This window comes from Artibeus jamaicensis, unplaced genomic scaffold (assembly GCF_021234435.1).
Source record: "Artibeus jamaicensis isolate MK-2021 breed Jamaican fruit bat unplaced genomic scaffold, CSHL_Jam_final contig_233, whole genome shotgun sequence".
In the NCBI taxonomy this organism is placed as follows: Eukaryota; Metazoa; Chordata; class Mammalia; order Chiroptera; family Phyllostomidae; genus Artibeus; species Artibeus jamaicensis.
Genome location: NW_026521486.1, coordinates 13,512,220 through 13,536,860, shown reverse-complemented (window position 1 = coordinate 13,536,860; position 24,641 = coordinate 13,512,220). Strand labels below are relative to the sequence as shown.

At 42.6% G+C, this 24,641-nt stretch overlaps 2 protein-coding genes across 2 annotated transcripts in view; both read left to right on the top strand.

Moving 5' to 3' along the window:
• Positions 1-6,480: 6,480 nt before the first annotated feature.
• TXNRD1 (thioredoxin reductase 1) overlaps positions 6,481-24,641 on the top strand; it is a 51,323-nt gene continuing 33,162 nt past the window's right edge. The window contains exons 1-3 of the mRNA XM_053661591.1: positions 6,481-6,653; positions 8,020-8,129; positions 24,440-24,562. Coding sequence (XP_053517566.1) covers positions 24,476-24,562 — 87 coding nt within the window. The 5' untranslated portion in view covers positions 6,481-6,653; positions 8,020-8,129; positions 24,440-24,475. The remainder of the gene's footprint in view (positions 6,654-8,019; positions 8,130-24,439; positions 24,563-24,641) is intronic.
• On the top strand, positions 8,137-23,080 carry EID3 (EP300 interacting inhibitor of differentiation 3). The gene has a single exon (XM_053661592.1). It carries the CDS (start codon positions 17,374-17,376, stop codon positions 18,532-18,534), a length of 1,161 nt encoding a protein of 386 aa, XP_053517567.1. The 5' UTR covers positions 8,137-17,373; the 3' UTR covers positions 18,535-23,080.

The following is a 24,641-nucleotide window of genomic DNA, read 5'->3' as shown; positions in this document are numbered from 1 at the left end:
TGCCATAGAAAATCTTTTTTTCCCCTTTCCTCTATAGAAAAAGCTGGGATCCACAAATTAACTAATAATATCCCATTTTATAGATTGACTCTTTTAACAAATATGTATTGAGCAATTATTGTAAGTGGGCCATGTATTAAGTACTGGGAACACCACGATGAGCATAAATAATTCTGATCCCTGCCCTCATGTGGCTATTTGCATTTAAATTAATTAAACAAATAACATTAAAAAAATTCATGTCTGCACTTGCACTAGCCATATTTTAAGTGCTAGTGGTTATTGGGTTGAAAAGTGTTGATATAGGATATTTCTATCACCACAGAAAGTTCTGTTGGACTATGCTGTTGTAGAAGTTGAGGCTGACATTGATCAAATAATCAATCATAAATAAACATACAATTGCCATTGGTATGTATTAAGTAGAAAGAATACATAGTAACCCAGGAGCATTTCATAAGGGGACTTGACTTACATGATGGCTTCCTCAAGGAAGGCATGTTTGAACTAGGATTTGATGAATGATGGGAAGTTTGCAAAGCCCTGTGGTTTGGTAATTAAAGAGATTTAGAAAGGCCTAGGGCTGGGGCATGGAGATCCAGAGAGATTTGGTGAAATGAAGAGGAAGAAGGTCCACAGGGGCTTTGTAGAAAGAGGATGATGAAGCAAATGACTAAGTAACTTGATAATTCCATTCTCTAATCAAGGACAGAATCTAGATTGGATTTAAAAGTCCACGTTGCATAACAGATGTATATTCAAAAGACTTTGCTTCTGTAATGATCTGCTCTTCCTACTTTCTTCTTTGGAAATTGCCAAATTTCCCTCTGCTGGATTATTCCTTCAGCATAAAAACATACTACAATAATCTCCCTCTCCCTCTTAGAACAAAACCAACAAACCTGCCTTGATCTTACATCCCTCTTCAGCTATTTTCCCACTTTTCTGTTTTTACAGCAAAACTTCTTGAAGGAGTTGTCTATACGCACTACCTCCATTTCCTTGTTTTCCGTTTCTTGTTGAATCTCCTTTAATCGGGCTCTCATCCCCCCTGTCATTTTCATAAAAATCAGCAATGACTTCCTCGGCTCCATTCTTAGGTTGCAGGATTCCCAGGCAGCGCTGGCTAGAGCTGATCTTCCTCCTTTTAGGAGCCCTTCTTCATTGGCTTCTGAGACATCACATTCTCGTCTTTTTTTTCCTGTCTCCCTTCGGCTCCTTCCCAGGCTCCTTTGCTGGACTCTTTCCTTTTGCACACTGCCAGGACTCAGTCCTGGACTATCTTTATTTTTCTAAATACGATATATTAAGTCCCTTGGTAATTTAATCTATTCCCATGATGTGATGGTTAGTTTTATGTGTCAAGTTGGTGCCGAGTTTTTGTGGGTTTTTTTTTTCTGGTCAAATTCTAGTTTCAATGTTGCTATGAAGGTATTTTCTCATGTGATTAACACTGAAATCAGTAGACTGAGTGAGGTAGATTTCCTCTGTAATGTGAGTGGGCTTCATCCAACCAGTTTAGGCTTCGTGGATGGAAAAGGGGCCACCGGCTCAACCAGACGAGCTCAGGAGAGGCCTGCGTGGCGGACTTCACAAACTCAGAGACTGAAAATAACCACCCACAGGACGGTCTGAACATAAAAATTCCTAACTAAAGGTGAGTCATGGCAGGTAGTCATGTCTTAGGCCAGTAGCCTCCTTGACGAAAGTCAGTCTTTAAGAAAGTGAGCCTGTCTGTTGTCTTTTTGCATCTAGGGTAACATGCCTTTGGAATGTCAGGGTGATCTCCTGTTTGCAGAGCGCTCAGGGCACAGTCTGCCACCAGAGTGTGAGATTGCAGAACACCGCATTGTGATGTGGTTGCCCAGGTACCATCTCTGTGGGCTGGAAACGCTCACTCTCCTGTGCCCACTAGTATAAAAGAAATACGCGTCTTCCCGTTTTACTCTTTACCCTGTCTCAGAGATTTCCCAGCTTGGCTTTCTCCTGCCTCCCTAACCTACCATCAGTGGATTTATTGTAACTCCCCTTTGTTTTCCTCCTCTTGGTCTTGTATATAAAACAAGCTGTAAAACAGCCATTCTCCAGAGCATTTTCTCAATCTGTTGCGATTTTGCTTCTGGACAATTGCTGTCAGTTTGGCTTGAGTAAACTCTTATAAGACTTTTTCGTAGGCTGGATGTTCTTTCATTGACAGCCTTAAGAGAAAAGATTGAGGTCTCCCGCAGAGGAAGGAGGTAAGCCTCCAGACTGCAATAAGACCCAAGATTGCAACATTAAGACCACTGGCCTTGCCAGCCTGCTGGCCTGTCCTGTAGTTTCAGGCTTGCCAGCCCCACAGTACTGTAAGCCAATTATAAAAATCTTTATCTATATCTGTAGATATATCCTGTGGTTTTTTAAATAGATAACCCTCACTGATATACATGCAATATCTTTTGCATTTGACTCCCCAATTTTTATTTCTAGCCTTGACTTCTCCCCTGAACTCCAGATGTTGCCTGTCGACCTGCCTATTCACTGTCTCTATTTGGTAACAATGGGTATCTGAAACCACACTATGGATTTGTCCCAAACTATTGCTTTCCATCTTTTCCATTCCCATCTTTTCTCCTCCTCCCTGGATGTTTCCCCTTTTCATTAAAGGGTGCCCCCATTTCTTCAGTTGCCAAGACGAGAACTCTGGAGTCATCATTAATTCTACCTTTTTTTTTTTTTTGCATCCTTCATGCTATCCATCTGCAAAACATATTTGCTTTACCTTCAAATAATGTATTATCTCACCTCACTAATCCAAGCCTTCATAATCTCTAGTTTGGACACCACTATAACTTCCTAACTGGGTATGTTTCTCCACTCTAAATCTCAGCTCCCTTAGTCAGTTCTTCACACAGCAGAGCAGTGTTTTTAAGATACAAAATAGATCAGTCCTCTCTCATGACACTTTGGATTCTTATCACATTTAGAATGAAATCCAAAGTCATGACTATGGTTTTTGGGATCTGACCCCTGGCTTATTCCTCTGATCTTACCGTCTGCTACTTTATTCCTCATTCACTGAGCTTTAGATGCATTGGTTCCCTTGTAGATACTTGGACAAGTCAAACAAAACAGGCTCTCAGTTTAGGGCTTGGGCACTTTCTGCCTCCTTTGCTTGTAAAGATCCCTTCAGTATCCTTATGGCTTCCTCCCACACTTTACTGTGGTCTCTGCTCAAGCACCATATTCTTAGATCTTTCCTGGCCTCTGTCAGGGAAGAAAAAATTTCTCCTCTACTCTTGTAGAGTCTTCTAGCTGGTTTAAGAATTAAATTAAGATGAGACAAGTTAATGGGAGACAATCAACTTTAGTTTCATATTTACAGTGGCCCCTTAAAAAATGAGGCCCAAAGACAATCAGGCAACTGAGGCTTATATGCCGCCCAGAACTAAAGAGAAGGGATAGGCATCTGGAACCCCACGTGGGAATGAAAACACAAATGTTTGCTATGACATGCAAAGACAATGGCACATAGAGAGGACTTTGAATAAGCAGGCTTTGCTAAGTTCCTGCCAGTCCAGCATTCCCCATGTGCTTTGCAGTTATGTCTGATGAAAGCTCTTCTTCCTGGAACAGGCTATCCAAGTACTTTTAGGCAGTTAGGGGAAGATAAAAAGCCCTTCCTGAATCTTTTGTTTCTTAAACATAATCAGCCTAAAATAAACCTCCTGCCAAAGAGACATATATTGGAATGGCAAAATCCTGCTCCCCTACACCTCCTTACCCTGCCTTATTCTTCTTCAGGGTACAAATAATGCTTCCATTCATTTTTTTTTCTGTGAATGGAGGCAAAGGAATGGGGTGGTAACTATGAGGGTCAGAGCACATGGGAACATGGGAGACTATTTTTTAAATAGGAAAACTACGGTGTGTTTATGTGGTGATGGGCATGATCAGGCAGAAAACAAGAAATTGATGATGCCAGAGAGGGAGGCTAATTTCAGGAGTGCCGTTACTGAAGATCGGGAAGGCAAGAAGAGATGAGAATCCGCGCAGAAGTGGAGAAATTGCCTTTCACTAAAACAGGAGTGAAAACTGGGAATATGGCAGGTTGGTGGTTGAGAGGGAAATAGGAAGGAGTTCTGACTAGTTGATTCTATTTTCTTAAAGTAGAAAGCAGGTTATACGCCAATGGCAAGCTGTGGGTGTATTAGAAGTCTGAGAAAAGAGGAATAAGTATGCCATAGTCACTTTGGAAACAGGGAAGACAAATATACCAGAGAAGCAAAGGCTTGCTGGGCAGCTTTGGGGACATGCAGAGGTTTGAGGTCTTGACTTAAAAGTGAAATCACTGGGTTTCTGTGTTTTTTTCCAGCAATGTTTTGCTGCTTGATTAGGGAACAGAATATGTGGACATCTAGGTCTAGCAAGGGTGGGCCTGGCCAAGTCAGCACAATTGAGGAGTTTGGACTGTATCTTGCGGGTCCTAGAAAGCCACTGAAGGTTCGGGCAGAGAAGATTTGAGTGTCAGAAAGGTGATCCAGATCAGGTGGTGAGAGAGGCTTGTTTGCAGGAGGAACAGTGGTTTGATTCAGTGGGACTCTGATCAAATACCTGTATAGATAGATCTGTTTGTAGAGAGCTTAGATGTTACAGCATAGAGGGCCTTTTCAAGCTTTTTCTGGGAACTTCCTATACATAGCAGGTTCTAGGATGACAAGATAAATGAGACAAGGGTTAGCCTTCCCAAAGTTGTCTTGGATTTAGATGGTTTGTAATTATTTGTAGGTATCTGGGGACACAGAAAAGAGGAGGATAGATAAACACTGGGTTGGAATCAGGGAAGCCCTCCCGGAGCAAGTGACATTTCAGATGAGCTTTGAAAAAGTAGGCTCTCAGGGAGGGAAGATAATTCAGGTAGGGGTATAACATAAACCCAAACAAGAGAATAAGATGTATGCCTAGAACGAATGCTGTGTTATGGAAAATGTGGGAGAAGAGGAACTTCTTCCATTAACCAGCAACTAAATAGAACTAAGGCGTTGTCTCTATTTTGTAACAAGGGTAAGGCATCTGGGCCCATAGCAGCAGCAAGAAGGACTTCAAAAAAAGTGAAGGTTTTAAAAAATGGTGATTTTTTTTTTTTTACTTAAATAAATACCTGGAGCAACTCTAGGGATTTGTACTGTAATTTGCTCATCGAAGAATAGTGTGAAGTTAAAATGCCTTACGTAGCCTTTTCTGGTATACTTTTAGAAAATATTAACTATGGTAACTCTGACCTGTCTATCATACAGGGAGGGTTCTTAGAAATCAATCCTTATCACTTGTTCTTAATACTTTATTTCAAGTTAAATGATTTTAAAGTCCCTAAGGTGTACTTTTGAAATAAGCTGTAGTTTCTATGTATTTTTAAGAAGGAGGAGTTTATGATCCAGGTTCAAAGGCTGTTATTGTATTGATTAAATGACCTAAGGCCTATAAAATGATTAATACCATTTTATATTAGCTGAGAGAAATTGTTTTCTCCCAGCTTTCTTTCTGGCACATTTTCCATCTTTTGCTCCTTAATTCACATTGTTTCCTGAACACCTGTGTGGTAGCCCGGTCTTCTGTTCTAAGGACCCTGAGTCAGGTGAGGCATGCTCTTTCGGAAACACAGTGGTTATCATGCAGGGTCAGGTGTGTGTGTGTGTGTGTGTGTGTGTGTGTGTGCGTGTGCATTCAAAAGCTGGGAGGTTCGGAAGGGGCTCAAAAAAGTGGATTGTGTGTGTCTGCCAGGTCACAGGTGTGATTTCTTAAAGCCATAAGAAACCAGCAACCTGTTCACCTGAGTGTTTCAGCCCAGCAGTATGCAGACAAAGAGGGGAAGACGTTCACTTACTTATTCAGAAGTATTCACAGTTAGCTATATGTATGAGACACTGAGTAAGAATATGACTAAGAGCAGGGAAGTGTGCTCACTTCTTTTCAGGATTAGTCAGGGTGGACTAGGTGTTTTCCTTTAAAAGCCTGATAACTAACTTCCTCCTGGCTAATACATTACCTGAGGGCAGTGGGTCGGTCCCCAACTTTGCTGCTCGCTAGGATCACCCAAAGAGTTAAAAAAAAAAACAACCCAGATGCCCAGGTCGCACCCCATACCTATTACAACAGAGTATCTGGGGGTGGGAGGCAGGCGCCGGCATTCCTAAAGATCCTCCCGTGATTACAATGGGCAGCAAAGTTCTGGAGTCACTGCCTTAGGGCATAGTCCAGCTTTGTTCACTTAAAACATACTCTTATTTTGGGTTCTGGTTTCAAACATTCCTTAAATTGTTTTTGCTCTTTTCTTGGGTTTGGGGGGCGCTGTGAGCAGGAAGAGGATGTGGCGTCACCCAATTAGGGGATCCTAGTTAGCTAAGCCATTGGCGTAGGTTGCCAGCGCTGCACGAGGAGTGGATTTTTGCTTTGTCATTCTGACTCTGGCTCTTGGCCCACCCGCTCAGCTCAGGCAAGGGCGTGGCTTCTCGTAGCCACTAGAACCCAGCATCCTGTTCCCCAGTTCGCTTTAGTCCCGCATTGCAACGGAGCAGAAGGCGTGGGGCACCTGAAGAGGAACCTGAACCCCTGCTTTGGGCTAAATGAGCGTTCAGGCTGTGAGCTCGCCGGGGACGTGAACCTCCGCCTGCCCGGTGCGTGGTGAATGCAGGGGAAGGGGAGACGTTTTAAGGCGTGTCTGAGCTGGGGTGAGGCTTTTCTGAGGCAAGTGAGCTTCTTTGCAGCTTTCATTGTTTGCCGGGGTTAGTGAAAGCTTAGCATGTGGTAGGTGGTACCGGCCCCCTGGTGGTTTCTTTCCTCCAGCTCTTTGTAGAGACAGTTCCCTTGCACAATTATTTGACAAAAAGGGTTTTTGTGCCGTTTCTTAGTGCACGAGACTTGAAATGTAGGTGGTGAAATGGATTGACAGACTCTGGACAGCATTAAGAGAGTGTAACAATTTAAGGATGCCTTTCAAGGAGTTTTCACACCACCGAATCCTCAGAAATCCTGAGACGTTGGCAAATTATATGTATTTCCATGTTTAAGGCGCAGAATCATATGACTTGCCCCAGGCAATTAAATGGGACAGCTAAGAGTGGAACCGGCGCTTTTATCGGACTGTATCAGGTATTACAGGAGAGCAATCATACACCACAGTGCCTGAAAGTGGGTCTGCGGCTGACCAGCTGCGTGACCTTGGGCAAATTAGCTTTTGTGCCTCAGTTTCCCTATCTGTGGGAACCTGATAGGCCCCACTTCAAAAAGGTAGTTGTGAAGATTGTGTTCATATATGCAAAACACTACAGAAGTGTTAGCTGCTACTACCATTATTATTATCAAACGACTATACTTTTGAGTGGTGGTGTGTTTTTTGTCTCATAAATGGACCTGATGTCAGTATAACTGGAGTCTATTTTTAATTCTGTCACTGACGCTGTCCCTGAGTTCGCTTTTAAAACTGGACCATAAGGCCCCCTATGTCAGGTAGGGTGTTACTGTGTTGCTTCAAGGTTCTTAAATAGATAACCCTAAGCGGGCCGAGTGTTTGTAATTTTGCCCCATGGGTTCAAATGTCAAAGAACATTGGAAGTTGGATTTTAGCATTCTGTATACATTGCAGCGTTTAAAGGAAGATTAAGTTAGGAGGTGTTCTATAAAAGCTGAGATCATTGTTCCTTCAGCCTCCTTTTTGAGGCTTTACTGAATTCCAAATTTACTGGGAAAATAGAAGGTGTAAGTAAGTTTAGCGAGACTTGCCATGATTTGAGACTGGACGGATCGCTGGCGTTTTGGCCTCGTGTTTCCGGCTTCTGCGGGTCCAGGGTCCGAGCCTAATCGCAGGCCTAGGTCGCTGTGGGGGCTGGGGCAGGGGGCGCTATCCTGCGGGGAGGCGGCAAGTGCGGGTGGCCTGGGGGCGCGCCCTTGGGCCGCGGAAGCCCCGCCCCCGCCGCGCACTTCCCGCGCCGCGGCTCCGGGCGGAGAGCCTGACCCGCTCCCCTCTCTGCTTCTGTGCCACAGAGGACGGGCCGGGCCTCGAGCGAGCGCTGGCCGAGCTGACCTCGGAGACCAACGTACCCGTGGTGTTTGTGAAACGGAGAAAGCTAGGCGGCTATGGTCCCACCCTGAAGGTAGGTAGGAGTCATGAACGTTTCTTTCGCCCGCCTGAGCTGGGAATGAGCCCACCATGGTCGCAGACCGAAACTTTCAAAGCCAGGGTGGATGTGAACGAACTTCCAGGCGGAGCCCCTCCTTAGAAACTGACCAAGAAACACACAGGGGCTAGATCACGTGTTAGTCCAAGTTGATGAGACGTTGGGTAAATCTCTGAACTGGGGAAGGGTATATGTAACTATTTTCATCCTTTAAAATAGTTGTTAAAGTGTCCTTTTCCCTCCTGTTGTCCATTCCTCCTTCCCTCCCAGTAATCTAAATAATTAAGAACTTTTAGAAGTGTAAACTTGTTTGAGGAAGTACTGAGAAAAGGGGATCAGGAAATGCTTATCTTTGTTGGTCTCTATCTTCTTTTTAATTCTCTGGGAGGGAAGCCCAGAAACCCCGGGTGTGGAGGAGAGCCACCAGGAAGTTCCTCGAGTGGGTTTATTTCTCTTCAGGTGTCTTTTTTGTAGCCCAGAGTTAACACTCGGGTGGAGAGAAAAAGGAGAAAGGTTTCCTTTGACTGGTCCATCCCCTAAGGGGTGAATGGGTCATGGCCCAGGGCACTGGCAGAATGCCATGAGGCCGGCTGTGTGGTTAGGGGGGTGTCATAACGTGGATGATCTACATCAGGTCTGGTTGGTTACCAGGTTAGAAAGCCTCATATCAAGCCTCAGCTTGATACCTCTTTGATTTCTGCTGTCTTTTTTGTCCTTGTCTGTTTGTGGCTTATGTAATTTTTAAGAAATGGAACTCTACTTGAACATTTCCTTCTGAGAAAGTAAACCTGAGGCTTTAGTGTGTGTCTCTTGAGGAAGGATATTAGCAACTGATTTGCATTTTTATTAATTACCTTTTTTCTAAAAGACTTTTATTTATGTTTTTGAAACATGGGCATAGGAAATGGAGATAGACTTCAAAGACAAATAGCAAGTTAGTGGAAAATAAAGAGCTAATAAGGCTTTCGGCTTGATTTAAAATGATTGTGTTGTTCAGACCTTTAGTTTGCAGGGAAAATAAGACAAAGATCTATTAATATTCCTTCCTGTCTGATTGATCTCTGTGTTCCACCTGCCATAAAATCGCACTTAAACGTTATTTGATCTTTATATAAATTCTACAGAGGGTCCTGGTTTTAACATCAATGGGAGTAAAAAGAATTACTTTTTATGAATTTTAGACCCATTTTGTTGATACGATCTGATGTTTTCAATTCCATATGATCTCAGGTCATTTCAACCATTTGGGGAAGTGCAATGCCATGAACCACAAGCACACCATCAACTCATGATTAGATCACTTGGCACATCTCTTTTAAGTAAACTTACCATTCAACTTTGTATCATTTGATTTCTTTTTGGTTTTTAATGAGCGCTAAGGAATGGAGGAAGAGACTACTGGTAAGAACCAATGATTTGAAATATTTGTGAATTTCCAGCCAAATGTTGCCCATATTTGGGGCTAAATGGTGAGTTCTGAAATTCTTTAGGGAATATTGGGTTTCAGTGGAGAAAGGCAGTTATTTAGTGGAGAATTGAGTGCTTATAGGATTAGTGTTAAAATCATGAGGTTCACACCTTAAAAAAGGTTAAGATTTCATACTCCGATTGTAGCATAGATAATGGAGAGGGAACTTTAAAAAAAAAGTCTGCTTCTCCTTCTCCTCTTGTTTCTTCCTTTGTCTCCCTTCCCCCCTCAGTAAATAACTGCAGCAACAACAGAACTCACCTTGCTTTTAACACACTTATTGTAGGAGGTATGGGAGTGAGAATCCTATTGGAAGAAACTAATGAGCTTAGATGACTACGTACAGGAAGGTTTTTAAAAGTTACAAAAAAAACTGTGGTCTCTGGACCACTGCACGGAATCCTCTGGAGTGGTTATTAAACATGCCTGCCTGGGCTTTACCTGAGGCCTTGCTGAGTAAACCCTCTGGAAGGGGCTAGAATCTGCCTTTATTTATGTATTTGTGTATGTATGTATTTATGTAGCAAGCCCCCTCAGGTCATTCTTATGATAAACACCAAGTTTGGGACTTACTTTAATGTATAAGGTAGTTTGGTCAGGATCAGTTGGTAAATAATTACAAGTGGGGAAAACCAAGGACTACTCTTTAATATCCAAAATGCAATAGTTAGAAGACAGCAAATGATAACTCAGTAGGTAACAATTTATACCTGTCTAAAAAAAATAGGGGAATATGCTGTCTATGGCTAGGACTTGTATGTTGATGTGTAAAACTGGAATTGGAGAGCTACTAAATTCAGAGAACTATAAATGGAGCTCCTGTTGCTCCAAGACACCTGGCTTTCTGAACATATTAGTTCTTAAGGGCAGGATTGCAAGTATTCTTTATAGGGAACCCTTTATGTAAATCAGTGTCTCCAGGATTCCAGAGTGTTGAAACCACTGTGGTGGGATAGAGAAAAGCAAAGTGAATGAAAAAGCGCTTATTGGAATACTAAGTGCTAGACTTACACTTAAGTAGTTTGGGGAGATAAGACTAAAATTGGCAACATGGGAGCTAATTTCTTCAAAGCAGTAATGGGAGAGATGACAGACACAAATCAGGGCATGATTAACAGTCCAGGTGAGTTAGGGACAGTTGTGGGAGGAGCTCAGACGTGATCCCCTGGCAGTCGGGTAGCCCCGCATCCCAGCCTGGCAGTGGGGTGGACATTGAAACAAAGCCAGGTCTCCTTCCAAGCCCAACGCTGCAGTTTCCAGAAACCAGACTCTTACCTGAACAGACACGAGCAGATGAGTGGGAATTTAGTAACTCTCCAGCCGTTCCCTTTCTCAAGATTGTGCCGAAACTGGCAGAAAACTTTATTTCTTTGGATTCTTTCCTTTGAGACATTTCCATCTGGGATCTGTCCCTTCTACTTTCCCTCCCAGGACATCTAAATAACTTAAAAACTTTTTAGAAGTGTAAACTTGTTTGTCTGAGGAAGTACCGAGAAAAGGGGATTAGGAAATGCTTACCTTTGTTGCTCTTTAACTTCCTTTTAATTCTCTGGGAGGGAAACCCAGAAACCCCAGGTGCGGGGGAGGGGGGAGCCACCAGGAAGTTCCTTGAGTGGGTTTATTTCTCTTCAGGTGTCTTTTTTTTTTGTAGCCCAGAGTTAACAATTGGGCGGAGGGAAAAGAGAGAAATGTCCCCTTGACTGGTGGCAAGTGTGGTGGCCCTCCTATCATAGGACCGTCCACTGAAGGGTGGTGATGAGCAGTGTCCCTGCTTCTGACCTACTTAAGGTTGAGGTCTGAGGAGAATTGAAGGACTCCTTTGAAGATGAGGGACTTGAACAGGCTCTGATTTACTTAAAAATAAGGAAAGCGGTCAAGACTAACATAATTTCATGGGGGCATAGATTGTTAGGCCTGCAAATAATGTACCTGGTACTGATTTTATATAGTCAGATTTTTACTGGTTATGAATCCATGTTGAGACCCAGTGCCCCCTCCTCCCACTTTAACCCAGCAGCAACACAAACCATTTTTCGCTGTGTAGCTGTTCTTTTACAGTACGCCACTCTGGTGGTGGTCCGGGGTCCAGCTTTCCTGGCACCTGTCCTGTCTGTTCACTTACCGGGGCCTGTTTCCTAGGTACGTGCCCACCCCCTCTATTAGCTTTGCTCAGGCTACCACAGCTGCTCATTTCCTCTTGCTCAGACTATTTCATCAGTCTCTAACTTGCTTTCCAGCTCTGCTCTCTCTTTCCCGTCCATCAGCTGTCAGAATCACCTGTCTGGCGGTGTCTCTGCTGCCCCCAGATCGTATCCGTGCACATTCCTTAGTTTGGCATTCTGTGTCCTCGGGGATTGGGGCCCCACCTACCTTTCTGGTTGTCGTCTGCTCTGCTCCTTTACCTACAGGAAGCTCCTGGCAGTACTGTTGCAGCTAGAGTCCCCAGAATTCCCCTTTTCATCCTGTTCATTTCATTTCCTGACTTCCTGCTCAAACTCACTTTTCCAGCTGCTTGTCTTAGAGCACAAGACCAGAGTTGCCCGTTCTTCCCCTCCCCTCTCCTCCCACAGCGCTTCCTAAATTCTCCTCGGTGGAAAAGGAGGAAGCCCACCAGTGATTTTTTTGTGTGTGTGGGGGGTGGGGCTTCTATATGAAAAGTAGAGCATCGGTTGTATTCTTTGTGCCTGTGATCCCAGCTCTATATTAGATAGAGCGCAGCAAATATTTAAGACATGCCTGTTAGTGATAATAACTATCATTTATTGAATGCCTTACTATGCACGAGACTCAACACTGTAATGCTTACTTGAGTAAATCCTTACAGTAGTCTTATGAAGAAGGTGTATTATCATCCAGTTTTACATATGAGAAAATGGGCCCTGAGAATTGAAGGAGCGAGCATGCCCAGTACACAGTAATTAAGTGGCCCAGCCAGGAATGGAACCCAGGCCCGTCCATAAAGTTCACTCAGATACACGCTCGCTTCTGGCACTTGGCTTTGTGTTGTTGCCATTGGGATCCGTGCCTGGTCTCCCCCGTGTGATGTGTGTGCATGATTCAGGGCTGACTCCATTGCAGATCTTGGTATTCCTAGCATAGCTCCGGCAAATTGGAATTCATTCCTTAGATGCTTGCTGTGTGGACCTGCATTCCTCTGTGCCTACTCAATTTAGCATCCTGTAGGACAAACCTGATTTATTTTTATATCTTCTCTGTGTTAACACCCGGTATGCATTCAGGTAGTATTTGTTGAGTGGATGGACCACAGCTATAGGAGACTCACTTGAGTGAGGTGTTCAGCTATAAGATGCCTGACTTTGTGAAGGTGGGCAGTCTCTCTGAGAGACCAAGCCCTCAGATGTTCAGGAGAGAGCCCAGGAAGCATGTGAAGCTGTTCAGAATTGCGAAGAGCTGTACTATGGCCGTGTTGTCCACCTTCAATTTTATCGAGAGTCACAACCACTCTACATGGCAGAGTACACATTCACTAGACTCATTTCACAGTTGAGGAGATTCACTGAGGAAAATAAGTGGAAACTGATATAGTTTTGATTGAACTCAGGCCTCCGGAGCAGAGCTCCTTTCCACGCTGCCTCCTTTGAAAGGCACGCACTGGGTGCTTTCCTACACCAACACCTCGTCCAACACATTGTCCATCAAAACAATCGTCCTGCTCCTTGCTGTCTACGGAGGTGTCCCCAGAGAGCTGATAGTTGCTGTTATAGCCTGAAAGGTTCTATTGTCCTCATGTCACACCCGTGTTTACATTAGTTCTTGAGGCTTGGCAGGTAAGACCTACTGGGTTTTTTGAAGTGTCAGTGAAGTGTGCTACTGTTACCACAGAGTAGGGGTGGGGGTTTTATATGCTCTGAAATATTTCAGGGAATGGCTTCAAATTATTTTGTGGGGCCTGTCGTTTCATCTTTTATTCCACTAACAGTAAAGCAATATTATTTGAATAGAATAGTTACTCAAAGCCTCTTTTGGATACAGCTGAAATCAAAGGAGCCATTTGGGAGAAAATGATACATAAATAATTTTGCATATAGTCCCAGACTTTTTGTGGATCTGCTTCAAAATATCTAGTAGATTGGTTTACCTTTGAAAGTACTATACACACTTCCATTAGGTGAAACCTTAGGTTTTAACATTTTATTATACGGGGAATTTTTTTCACCGGGATTTGTTATAGTGGGATATATTTCTTTATTCCTCCTATGGATTCAACCTTTAAAATATTTTTGTTTCTAAAATAAACATCAATGAGTGAGTGAAGCTACTGGTTTGTATATATTTTTTTCTGTTTTGGTGTCTAATGTTTATTAAACATTGGCTCTTTGGGATAATTTAAGATTTATTAAATATCTACTCAGTAGTTGCGCATATTGTCGAATCTGTCATGTAATTCTCGTTCAGTACTCAGAGTAACTTTATGATGTAAATAGTACTATTCCCATTTTACTAATGAGGAAGCTGGAGGCCTAGAGGTTAAGCCACCTGGCTAAGGTAACATTAGTAGCTAATGGGTCACGATCAGAACCCAGGTTTGCCTCTTCCCTCACTATTCATGGTCTCTCAGAAACTCATTTGCTTGGTTGTAGCAAAGTTTGCCATTAATACTAAAAATCAGTCAAAGCAAAGTATACCTTCAGGAACATAACCTTAAAGGAAATTAAGAAGAATAAGAAAATATACCTTGCATTCTGCTACTCTGACAAACCAAACTAGGACTTTTACCACATCTCTTGACAGCTCAATGTTAAATAGTTACTTGGCAGGATGAGAGGAGAAAAGGTGCCATGAAAGAAGGAACAAAAACGTTTAGGGAGGTAGCTAGATGGCAGGATAATTCTCATCTGTCAGAGTACAGGACCTAAACTCTTAAACACCTGCTTGTTATAGAACCAAGGGTGTCAAACTCATTTTCACCGGGGGCCACATCAGGCTCTCGGTTGCCTTGAAAGGGCAGAACGTGCGTAATTTCAGCTCCTTAACAGTTAAGGAGTAGTTACATTTATACAGTCCTAAAATTATTTTGGCCCTTTGAAGGCAACTGCAAGGCTGATGTGGCCCCCGGTGAAAATGAGTTTGACACCCCTGTGATAGAGTGATCCTGAAATAAAAATCCCACTGGGAAAGATAGTCCACTCCATCTGTGTTCTTTTTTTATTTGGCCAGAGAGAGACCTGTATTGATGTCATGCATCCCTTCACATTTGTGTTGAGCACCAGGGGTTGTGGGAAGGAAGCAGTTTAAGAATGCTTGGAATGAATGAATCTGAACTCCTAGCAAAGGGATTGAACAACAGTGCAGGAGGGAAAACGGAAGATGCTAAGAAAGGAAATGGAAGACCATAGTGAGCCCTTGGCAGCAGCACCTGAAGGAGGTAAACGGGGGGAGGAGCTGCATTATCTTGGAGCCCGAGCTGCTTGTCACTGGTTGCCTGTACCAGTCTTGCTGCATGAAGAAGATAGACTCGTGATTTCTTGGAGTAGTGGTGCTTTTTTGCTTTCTGGTACAAGTCACAGAAGTTTACCAGTATAACTGAAATTGTGTATTGCTAGTCTCTCTTTTTTAAAGTGGCATTTATATAATTATTACCAGTAATTTGACCTTAGGTTAGAAAGTCACTATTCAGTTATTTAAAGATTCACAAGTATAGAAATTCCCATTCTATAAATGATTAGGGGAAACCATTAGACATGAAAGTTTTACTTTGAGGCTACATCTGAATCTCGTGTTCTAAAGGCAGATTTAAGAAGGCAGCATATAATGTGAACATGGCTTAATGACGATGATTCAAGTTACATGTTACTAAGCTTCCTTAGGGACAGAGATGTAGCATAGAGTGAATTAAGCACTGGGAATCACAACTTAATAATATGGTGTAGTCTTTATGTGTTCTGCTGCTTTAAGCAAATTGTGTGGGCTGTTATCTCCTGAGAAATCCCTGTAAATAGTATTAGTAATACTTTATAAGTAGGTTAGGAGAATTAATTTACTTTTGTAAAGCATTTTGAAACTCTTAGATGAAAGGCTTTTTATGGAGCAAATTGGTATTAGCCTGTTTTCCCTTCTCTGAGCCGGGAGAAAATAGGCAAATTAGGGTGGGAAGGGTAATGTACCTTTTGGAGTTCTGAGTTACTTTATTGAATGTGAAGCGGATATTGGAAGTTCCCAAGAATATGGTTAACGATAAAAGCAAACATTTTTGGATTTGGGAGTTGGAATTAGCATTGTGTTTTCATCAAAGATTTAAACAGGTTTAAATATCAGTTTGTAATTGGCCAGACTTGGGGGCAAATTGTGGCACCTTCTTGATCCTGGGTCCCGACTTTGTTTTGCTCTTGATTTTTTCAGAGAAGGGTAAGGCTGAAAAGCAGTCAAGTTTTATTTTCAAAGAGTAAAATGAAAAGCAAGAGCATTTCATTCTCTTAAGCTGTTCTTTGAAATTAAATCTTTTCTTGTCAAGTAACTAGCGGTAGGTCTTGGAACAAAGTTTTTCATCTACATTCATTTATAGATTCAACTGTGTGTACTCAAACACATCCATGTGAAAACAGCTTTGCTTGGAAGATTTATATACCACCCTCTTGCTTTAGAGAAGCCAGCAGTATAATAGGGTAGAATAATATATATTCACAAGTACCCATAATGTGCAGTGTTTCTGAAAAATGTATGCTTCTTTCTCTATTACCCCTACTTAAAACAAAATTATTCCTTTTTAATGTTATGCATACTTGCTGCTCATGTGACTGCCGTGCTGAGGCCATTCTCCAGCTCTACTGGAATTCCCAGTAAACTGGTGGGTGAATTTTCCAATTTAGATTAGTCGCCTGATTTACAGCATTCACTTTCATATTCATATAACAAATTGTGTTTAAAATCTTTTTAGTTTGCTCGCCTTTTAGGGTTCAGATTTACTATCCATTCAGTCTGTGGCCTTTAGCTTTGGGCAAGCTTTCAAATAGCTCTTTCACAGAGAATGTACTCACTTTATCCTCCCACCACCCTTGGATGGTGGAACCAAAGATCACCTGTGTGTAATTCCTCTCGCACCCCAACCCCTGCACCCTGCCCCCACTTTTGAGCTTGCTCTAGCACTGAAATACGCACACTTGGTGAATACCCTCCACCTTCCGTGAGGTAGGTTGGAGGGCGGAGGATGTTGGGCCTTTGAGGGCTTTTGAGAGCCTGTGAAAGTAATTGGCTCAATTTACATTTGTATAATGAATTGAGTTACAAACAACCATCATGCAAATGGATCCTTAGAATTCGGCCTGTTTGTGTAGTGGTTCTGTGGGCCAAGCTCCTTGGCCTTAGCGGGAGTTGATAACTTGGCCAGATTTAATTTTCCAAAAAAAAAAAAAAGATCCTTTGAATCATAGTAAGAATGAAAAATGCAGTATGTTACAGCAAGTGTTTTAAACTGCAGGGCCTTTAGTTTCCCCCCGGTTTTGTCATAGATCATCCAGGTGTTTCTTTGAAAGCTACATGACACTGTCAGTAAACGCTAAAAGAATACCTATGCTGGAGCGGATGTTACTGGGCCTAGGGTCGGGATCCATTGTGGCGTCTGTTCCCTGCGCGCCTGCGGCTCGGCCCGAGCTGGGGCGGGGCTTCCTGGCGTCGCCGGCGGAGCGCATGGGCGTTCGGCGTCCTCGGCGCTGACCGCCGTACAATTTCCGCCGTTGTCGGAAACCTGGCGAAGGCAGTTAGCGGAGCGCCGGCTGAGCTCCCGCGGTCACCAGCATGACAGATGAAAAAGACTCCCTGAGGGGACGCGAGGAGAAAGCGGAGGAGCCGGGCGTGCGGGCCATCAGCAGCAGTGCGTACTCCGTGAAGCAGCAGGCGACGGAGGAGGAGGAAGAGCCCATGAAGGTGGAAGAGGCGCTGGGGGCCGATGGCTGCTCTGACAGCTGCTCTGACGGCTGCTCTGACGACTGCTCTGACGACTTCAGCTTTGGGGAGGCCCACATAGATCCCAATCTCCTGGGGCTTGCGGCTGACGAGGAGAAGTGCCGGAATATCCGCAAGCAGTACCGGCAGCTCATCCACAACGTCCAGCAGAACCGCGAAGACATAGTGAACACGGCGAGCGACTCCTTAACCGAGGCCCTGGAGGAAGCCAATGTCCTGTTCGATGCAGTGAGCCGAACAAGAGAAGCAGCTCTGGATGCCCAGTTCCTTGTTTTGGCTTCTGATTTGGGTAAAGAAAAAGCCAAGCAGCTAAATTCTGATATGAGCTATTTTAATCAAGTTGCATTTTGTGACTTTCTGTTTATATTTGTGGGCATGAACTGGATGGAAGATGATGAACATAATGAGTTGAGCGGTTGTGATGATAATATAGCTCTTTCCTTCTGGGAGACAGTGCACAAAGAAGCAACATCCTGGATATTGCGAGCTGAAACATTTCACTTTATTTTTGGTTCATTCAAGTCACAGTCTTCTGCCCCAAAACACCGATCTGAATACCATAGAAAAGCTCACAGAATGGAAGAAAATGGGGATATGCCTACAAAGCTGAGGAGGCTGGACCTGAGTAGTAATCAAGAAGCCACAGAAAAAGAAGTGGAAAGAATCTTGGGATTGTTGCAAACGTACTTTCGAAAGTATCCTGATACTCCTGTGTCCTATTTTGAGTTTGTGGTTGATCCAAAGTCTTTTTCTCGTACTGTGGAGAATATATTTTATGTTTCTTTCATTATAAGGGATGGTTTTGCCAGAATAAGGCTTGACCAAGACAGGCTGCCAATATTAGAGCCAATTAATATTAACCAAGTGGGTGAGGGAAGTGATCCCAGTTCCCATGGCAGGAAACAAGGAGTTATATCCTTGAGTTTACAGGACTGGAAAAATATTGTGGCGACTTTTGAAATTTCAGAGGCTATGATCACAAACTCCTACTAACTATTTTTGTTCTTAGTATAGGGTGCATTTTGTGGCTTTTCTAAAGTATCTCAAAATAGAGTGTAAAATCCAAACAGAAGCACATATTGTACCTCTTGTAAAGTGAAAAAGTACTTTCCAGAACATCAGAAATTGTTTTACCGTGCAGTGTATTTTTTTTCTTGGTAGTTTATAAAGTTGTCGTGATCTGTTGTTAAAAGAAAATACTGGCATGTTCATGGAAAAAGTTTTTGGATGTCCTTTAAGACTTTATTAATAAAAATCGGTTCAAAAGTTCAGAAATTAAAAGGTATTTTATATTTACAAAAACAAATTAGGTACGATGCGCTGTGATACTGTGTTCTTCTGTTACAGGGAACGAAGGGAATCCCATATGGGACTCCTAATCAGGTTGGGGAAAGAGTGGGTAAAAAACTGGTAAAGAAAGACTATCAGTAGGTCAGTGAATTTGCAATATTATTAACATTGTAAAAAAAAAAATCAGTTGCCCTGCTTCATTGCTAGGACAACTCGAATGAATTAGTGGGTATCCATATTCTAAATACTTCTTCTGTGATTAGACTCAAAAGCAGTAGGGTGTCTACTGTATTAGGTGAGGCATCTAAGCGCTGAGTAGGAATTGGTCACAGTTGGGAACGGTATACTGAGCAGGGGACATGGAAGCCAAATACGTGGAATCATGAGAAGGTATGGCACCGGAGAGCCGTAACTTTTTTTTCATTTTAGCTGTTCCATTTGAATGTTAAACTGGGCAAAAATTCACTTACTTTGTCGATTAGTCCTCAGAGGTAGATGATATTTTTTTCAGATTATTTGAGACAATATCTTTCAATATGCAGTTCTAGTCTGTATCTACTTGGTTAATTTCTTCCCTGGTCCCTAGTTTCTCTTTGTAATTTTTGCTAGTACACAGAATGTCCTTCAGAAATCAGTGGTGTTTCATTATGTAACAACCTTGAATATTTGTTTTTAATTCAATTTTGCATTTCTTAATAGGACTTTAAATGCCTGGAAACTTCCTGGTTCCCCCGAAATAGTTGATTGATTTATTCATAAAACCATAATTTCTTCTTTTTGTTACTTTTGATTGTTTTAAAAATGTAAATTGCATCCTTATTTGGAGGTTATTGCCAAAACTTTAGGTCTTTAAAAACCAGTTTTTGAAGGTACAGAGAGCACACCAATAAACCTTTTTGCCCCATTTCTATAGGACTTTACGTTGGTACTGGTGGATTTTGCCATTGTTTGGCAAGTGGATAAGTATTTTGCATAGCAGTAATGGTAAGTTTTCCTGCTAAGTCTAATGTGGTATGAGGAGGGAAATCCAAAGGCTAAATGAGTAACATCAGGTTGAGAGGAGAGATCTTATATGTGAGTGGCGGGAGGTAGGGGGAGAGGGAAAGGCTCTTTAGTGATAGTGAAGGTTTTTAGCAAACAAATTTCTCACCAAACTTGGCCAATTATTTTCCTAGCAGATGAACCCTTAGAGTTTGTGGTCAGTGTGTAGTGGAGGTTCTGCATGTCATGATCTTGACCTTCCCCGCAGTTCATCATCTAAACAGGTTAGTTTTCACTCAAAAATGTGAAGGAATGCTGACTATTCCTGGTGTCTACCACCCTCTTGTTTAGCAGCTGGGAAGGCATCTTTCAGTCTTGCAGATCCTCATTTTCGCATGTCTTCCCTGAGTTCCTTGGTTTCCAGAGATTTGCTGCTTGAGGAAAAGGTACTCTTCAAATGATAGCAAAAAGATCTTGTTTCAGTTCTTTACTTGCCATCCAGTTGCTCTGTCAAATGCCCAGAGTCTTTATTCTGAGGAGTGAGACTCGGTGATGACTAGAAGTGTTAACAGAGAACGTGAAGGTTTGGGGTCTTCTCTACAGTTACAGCTGTTAAGGTATCAGTCGAGTTGACCTCTTATTTTTGTTTTTACTGGTTGTCATGATACCTGGGTCATCTCTTCACTTTGAAATTAGAGTGACTGCTTGCTTACCTTGAAGAAAAAGGAGAATTGACCAATAGATAATTGAATTATAGAGATTAGGTATCAAACTACACATTTGCTGGTTTCCCAATAATGGAGTGGCTTAAATGCCACAACTTCAATAAAATCAACTGAAGAATATTACAAGAAAAAAAATTTTTTTTTATCAGAACTTTGGTAGGTAACAACCACTTTCTGATCTAAGGACCTGGGATTAGATTCTGACCCTTTAACATTCTAATAGAGACTTTGGGCAGATTATTGAACCGGTAAACTTTAGGTTTTTAGTTTACTAAGTGGAAATAATGCCAATCTCAAATTTACCATAAGGATAAAATTAGAAAATGTGTGTGACAAGTACTTTGAAATATGAATAACTGAGTGTGGTATAGTGAGAAAAGCAAGAGATTTGTAGTCGAACAGAGCTGGATTTCATTCTTACTAATGGGCGAGGCTCTTAATCTCTTAAGGACTTCTATATTGTCCTTTCTGAAATAGGGAAGACATCTGCTCGGAAGACTATTGTGAGGATTAAATGGGGTGGAACAGCCTGTGCTAAGTGCCCCGACCAGGTGTGTGAATAGAGCCGCAGGAAAGAAAAGGAGAATGTGGTTTAGGAACTTTAGGGAGATGCTGGAGGAAATGGGACTTATGTTGGACTCTTAGAATGTTGATAAAAGGACCCTTTGAACTCTCAGCCTGCCTGTGTATTGGATCGGGATTTGACCAGGAGAGGGTATTTCAGGTAGGGGGCAGTGCAGAGAAGTGCAAGGGACATCTGTTAAACACTCCAGAGCTTTGGGATTTAGTCCCAGGCAGGCTCCCTTCTTTGGGTAGGGGAGCGTTAGTAACTGACAGGGGTTTTTCCTCCCAGCCACTGTGCTAATGTGTATTATCTCACTTAAACTGCAGTTTGGTGAGTTACAGAGGTATGTTAACTTGACAAATGAAAACACAGGGACTTCTAAAAACATGCAGTTAGCACAAGTTGCGTAGCTTAGAGAGCAGTAGAGCAAGTGTTTTAACCCAGGTCAGTTCAACACCAGAACGCAGGTCTAATGGTAAGGAAACCCAGTATAAATCTGTGTCTAAGGATATAAATTCTGTTTGTGGGAAATAAATATTATTTATCCTAGTTTTAAAGAAATCCAGTACACTTGAATTGCTTTTGGCCTTCTTCAGGGGAATCTGGAGCAGTGTTTTACTGGGGTGGGGGGAAAGGCGCCGCTGAGAGGCAGATGGAAGAGAGGGAAGAGTAGCCACTACAGAAGCCTGCAAACACCTGCAGGTGAGGTGCCCTGTATTTGCACTTGCGTCCTGTTGCAGTGGTTCTCAGCGTGGTCTGCATCCCTCTGAGGCCCTTTCAGGAAGTCCTGAGGTCAAAAATACCTTCACGATACCAAGACTCTGTTTGTTCTTTTCACCCGAATTCTCTTTTAAGTCTACCATGGAATTTTCCAGAAGCTATGTACGTGACATGTTGCAACAGAGTGAACACAGAAAAGATAGGGGCTGCCTTTTATCAAGACAGACATTAAAGAGAATTGCAAAGATACTGTGCAAAGCAGTGCCACTCTTTTACTAATTAACAGTTTTTAAATAAATTATGTTTAACATTTAAGAAATTTAATACTTTAATAATTTAAAAGATTTAAATTTTTCTCTTAGTTTTAATTTTTAATATGCTAAATGTTATAAACAAACCCCACTGACCAGAGCTCTTTGGGATCCTAAATAATTTAAGGTGGTAAAGGAATCCTGAGACTAAGAAGTGTGAGGATGCCTCTTCTATGTCCGCCACTATGATCAGCAGCCGCTATTTCTAGCAGTTGTAATTGGAGGAGGGAGGGGGACCACTTTTTTTTCCTTGGGTCCTTACCCCCTGTGCACGCTCCTTCCTCACGATGCCTGGGGGGGGGCTGTCTCCTACTGTCTGTCCTACTTATGTTTCAGCAGGGACACCACTTACCTGGAGCTGAATGACAGCAATTGCACTTTTAAGTCAGATTAAAATGTAAAGATACCGTGTGTGTAGTTCCGGGGTCAGGTGAATGTTTCAGTTGCCTATATCTTACTGATTGTGTAGTTAAAAATGTTCAGGCTCACTCAGAGCTTTCTTTGTAAAGTCTGGGCACTGATTGATATAATTTGACTTTAACCTTGGACTCTCTGGTACAGAATTTCGGTACAGATTAGATTAGAAACGTTGTTGGAGGGAATGTGTGGCTTTTCAGCATGACAGTGCACTTTTTCCCTGTTCTAGCAGATATGTTGGGGAGGTGGCTGCAGAAACGGTCGTTTTAAACAGCCAGTAATGTGTTCTGGCACCATCTGTGCAAAGTACTTGCAGATAAAGTGAGGCTGAGATTAAATGTAGTTGTTTTCCAGGAGAACACCAAGCTGCACTTATTAATCCTTTCAAACCAGCAAGTCAGCTTTGTGCTCTTTGAGACAAACTAGAGAATAACACTTGCTATCTGAAGATTGTATTGATCCTTTGATTCAAATACCTGTTATTTCCAAATTCTTTTCCCCCCACAGTGCCCTGTGTCGAAGGAAGACCCTGTGCCATAATGCCAATTGATGAATACTGGCTGTGTTTGCCAGCCACTCATGTTAGACCTTTTGTACAGACGGTCAGGGTGACGCGGTCTGGTCCCCACTGTTGCTGGTTTCCAGGTGTTCTGCCTTCATTCCCCGGGCCCTCCTGGGTTCCCACAGTGCTGCCTCCAATGCCGCCGCCTCCTCCTCCTCCTCCTCCACCACCACCTTCTCCGCCACCTTCCTCCACTGCGCCCCCTCCCACACCCCAAGCATCCTGTTCTGCTGACCCTGAACTCTGCCTTTCACCCCCTCCACCTGACTGTAGGCAGGAGAAAAATGTACAGTCTAGGCTGGTAAGTTCGGGGGCTTTTTTGTATGAAAGTTAAAACTTAATTTTTGATGAGCATCAAAAAAAAGCGGTCCTGACTTTACCAGGTTTTATCTCATGTTAGCACAGATTTTTGTTTTAATAAAAGGTAATATTAAATATGTCACCAAAACAGTATTTAATAAGAAATGATAAAAAATGTGTATAAAAACTAGGGGAATGAAATGGTTTTTTTAAACTTGAAGGTCTATCTGGGGGTGGGGGGGTATAAGGGAACTAAAAGGTAATGGAAAAAAACAATAAATAGAAATATTCATCATAAAAATTCAATTAAAGATAAAAATACAATAAAAAAACCTAACAGTCATATTGTAAAGCTTGTTATGTGTTAAGTACATGGAAACTAAATAATAAATACAGCATAGGAGGCTTTGCACGTAAGTAGAGGAGTGAGCCTTATAGAGCCATGTGTGTTTATTTATTCCCCCTTTTGCTTATTATGCAAAAGCGGGGACTTTTAACTTTTTCTGCGGGTTTATGTTAGTTCATGATTTAGTTCTGAATTTCTAGACTTTAGGCCTTACCTAAAAAAATGGAGAAAACCCTTAAGTATTTGACTGTCTGTCTTCACAGCTATTTACCCGGCCCCTGTTGTCATCTAAGATGTAAGCCCACTCATTATTCTACCTTTGACCAGAAAGTAAACATAATTGACAAATTGTATCAGTGATTCTGTTTAAAAACATACGTTACAAATGTTTTAAAAACCTACTTTAAAAGTGCTAGGATAGAAGGGCTGGTCCAGCTTAATTTAGGCCTAGACTGTGTCGCTGGGCCAGCGGGACCTTCCTCCCGCAACACTTCACGGTAGCTTCTCTGCGATGTGAGGGGTCCAGCGCTTCCATTTGTGTGCGTCGTGTAAACCAAACAGCACTGTTTCCTGTGAAAGTTCCCTTTGCTTTTCTTCAAAGAAAGGTTTTCTCACACAGCTTTTCAGGCACTGCTGCTTTTAAGTTAAAGCCTTTTCCTTTCTGTTGTTTTTCTTCGTTAGGCTTATCAGGAGGGCAGACTTCAAACGCTACTGAAAATGAACGGCTCCGAGGAGCTCCCCGAGTCCTACGACTATGACCTCATCGTCATCGGAGGGGGCTCGGGAGGACTGGCAGCCGCCAAGGCAAGGCTCCCTGCGTGTGCTGCGGGTCGCGCCAGGTCTCCAGGTTCCTGGTGGGGTTTGTCTGGGCCACTCTGGTCAC

Coding starts and splice junctions, on each gene's coding strand:
- EID3 (XM_053661592.1), top strand. CDS start 17,374: ATGACAGATGAAAAAGACTCCCTGAGGGGACGCGAGGAGAAAGCGGAG.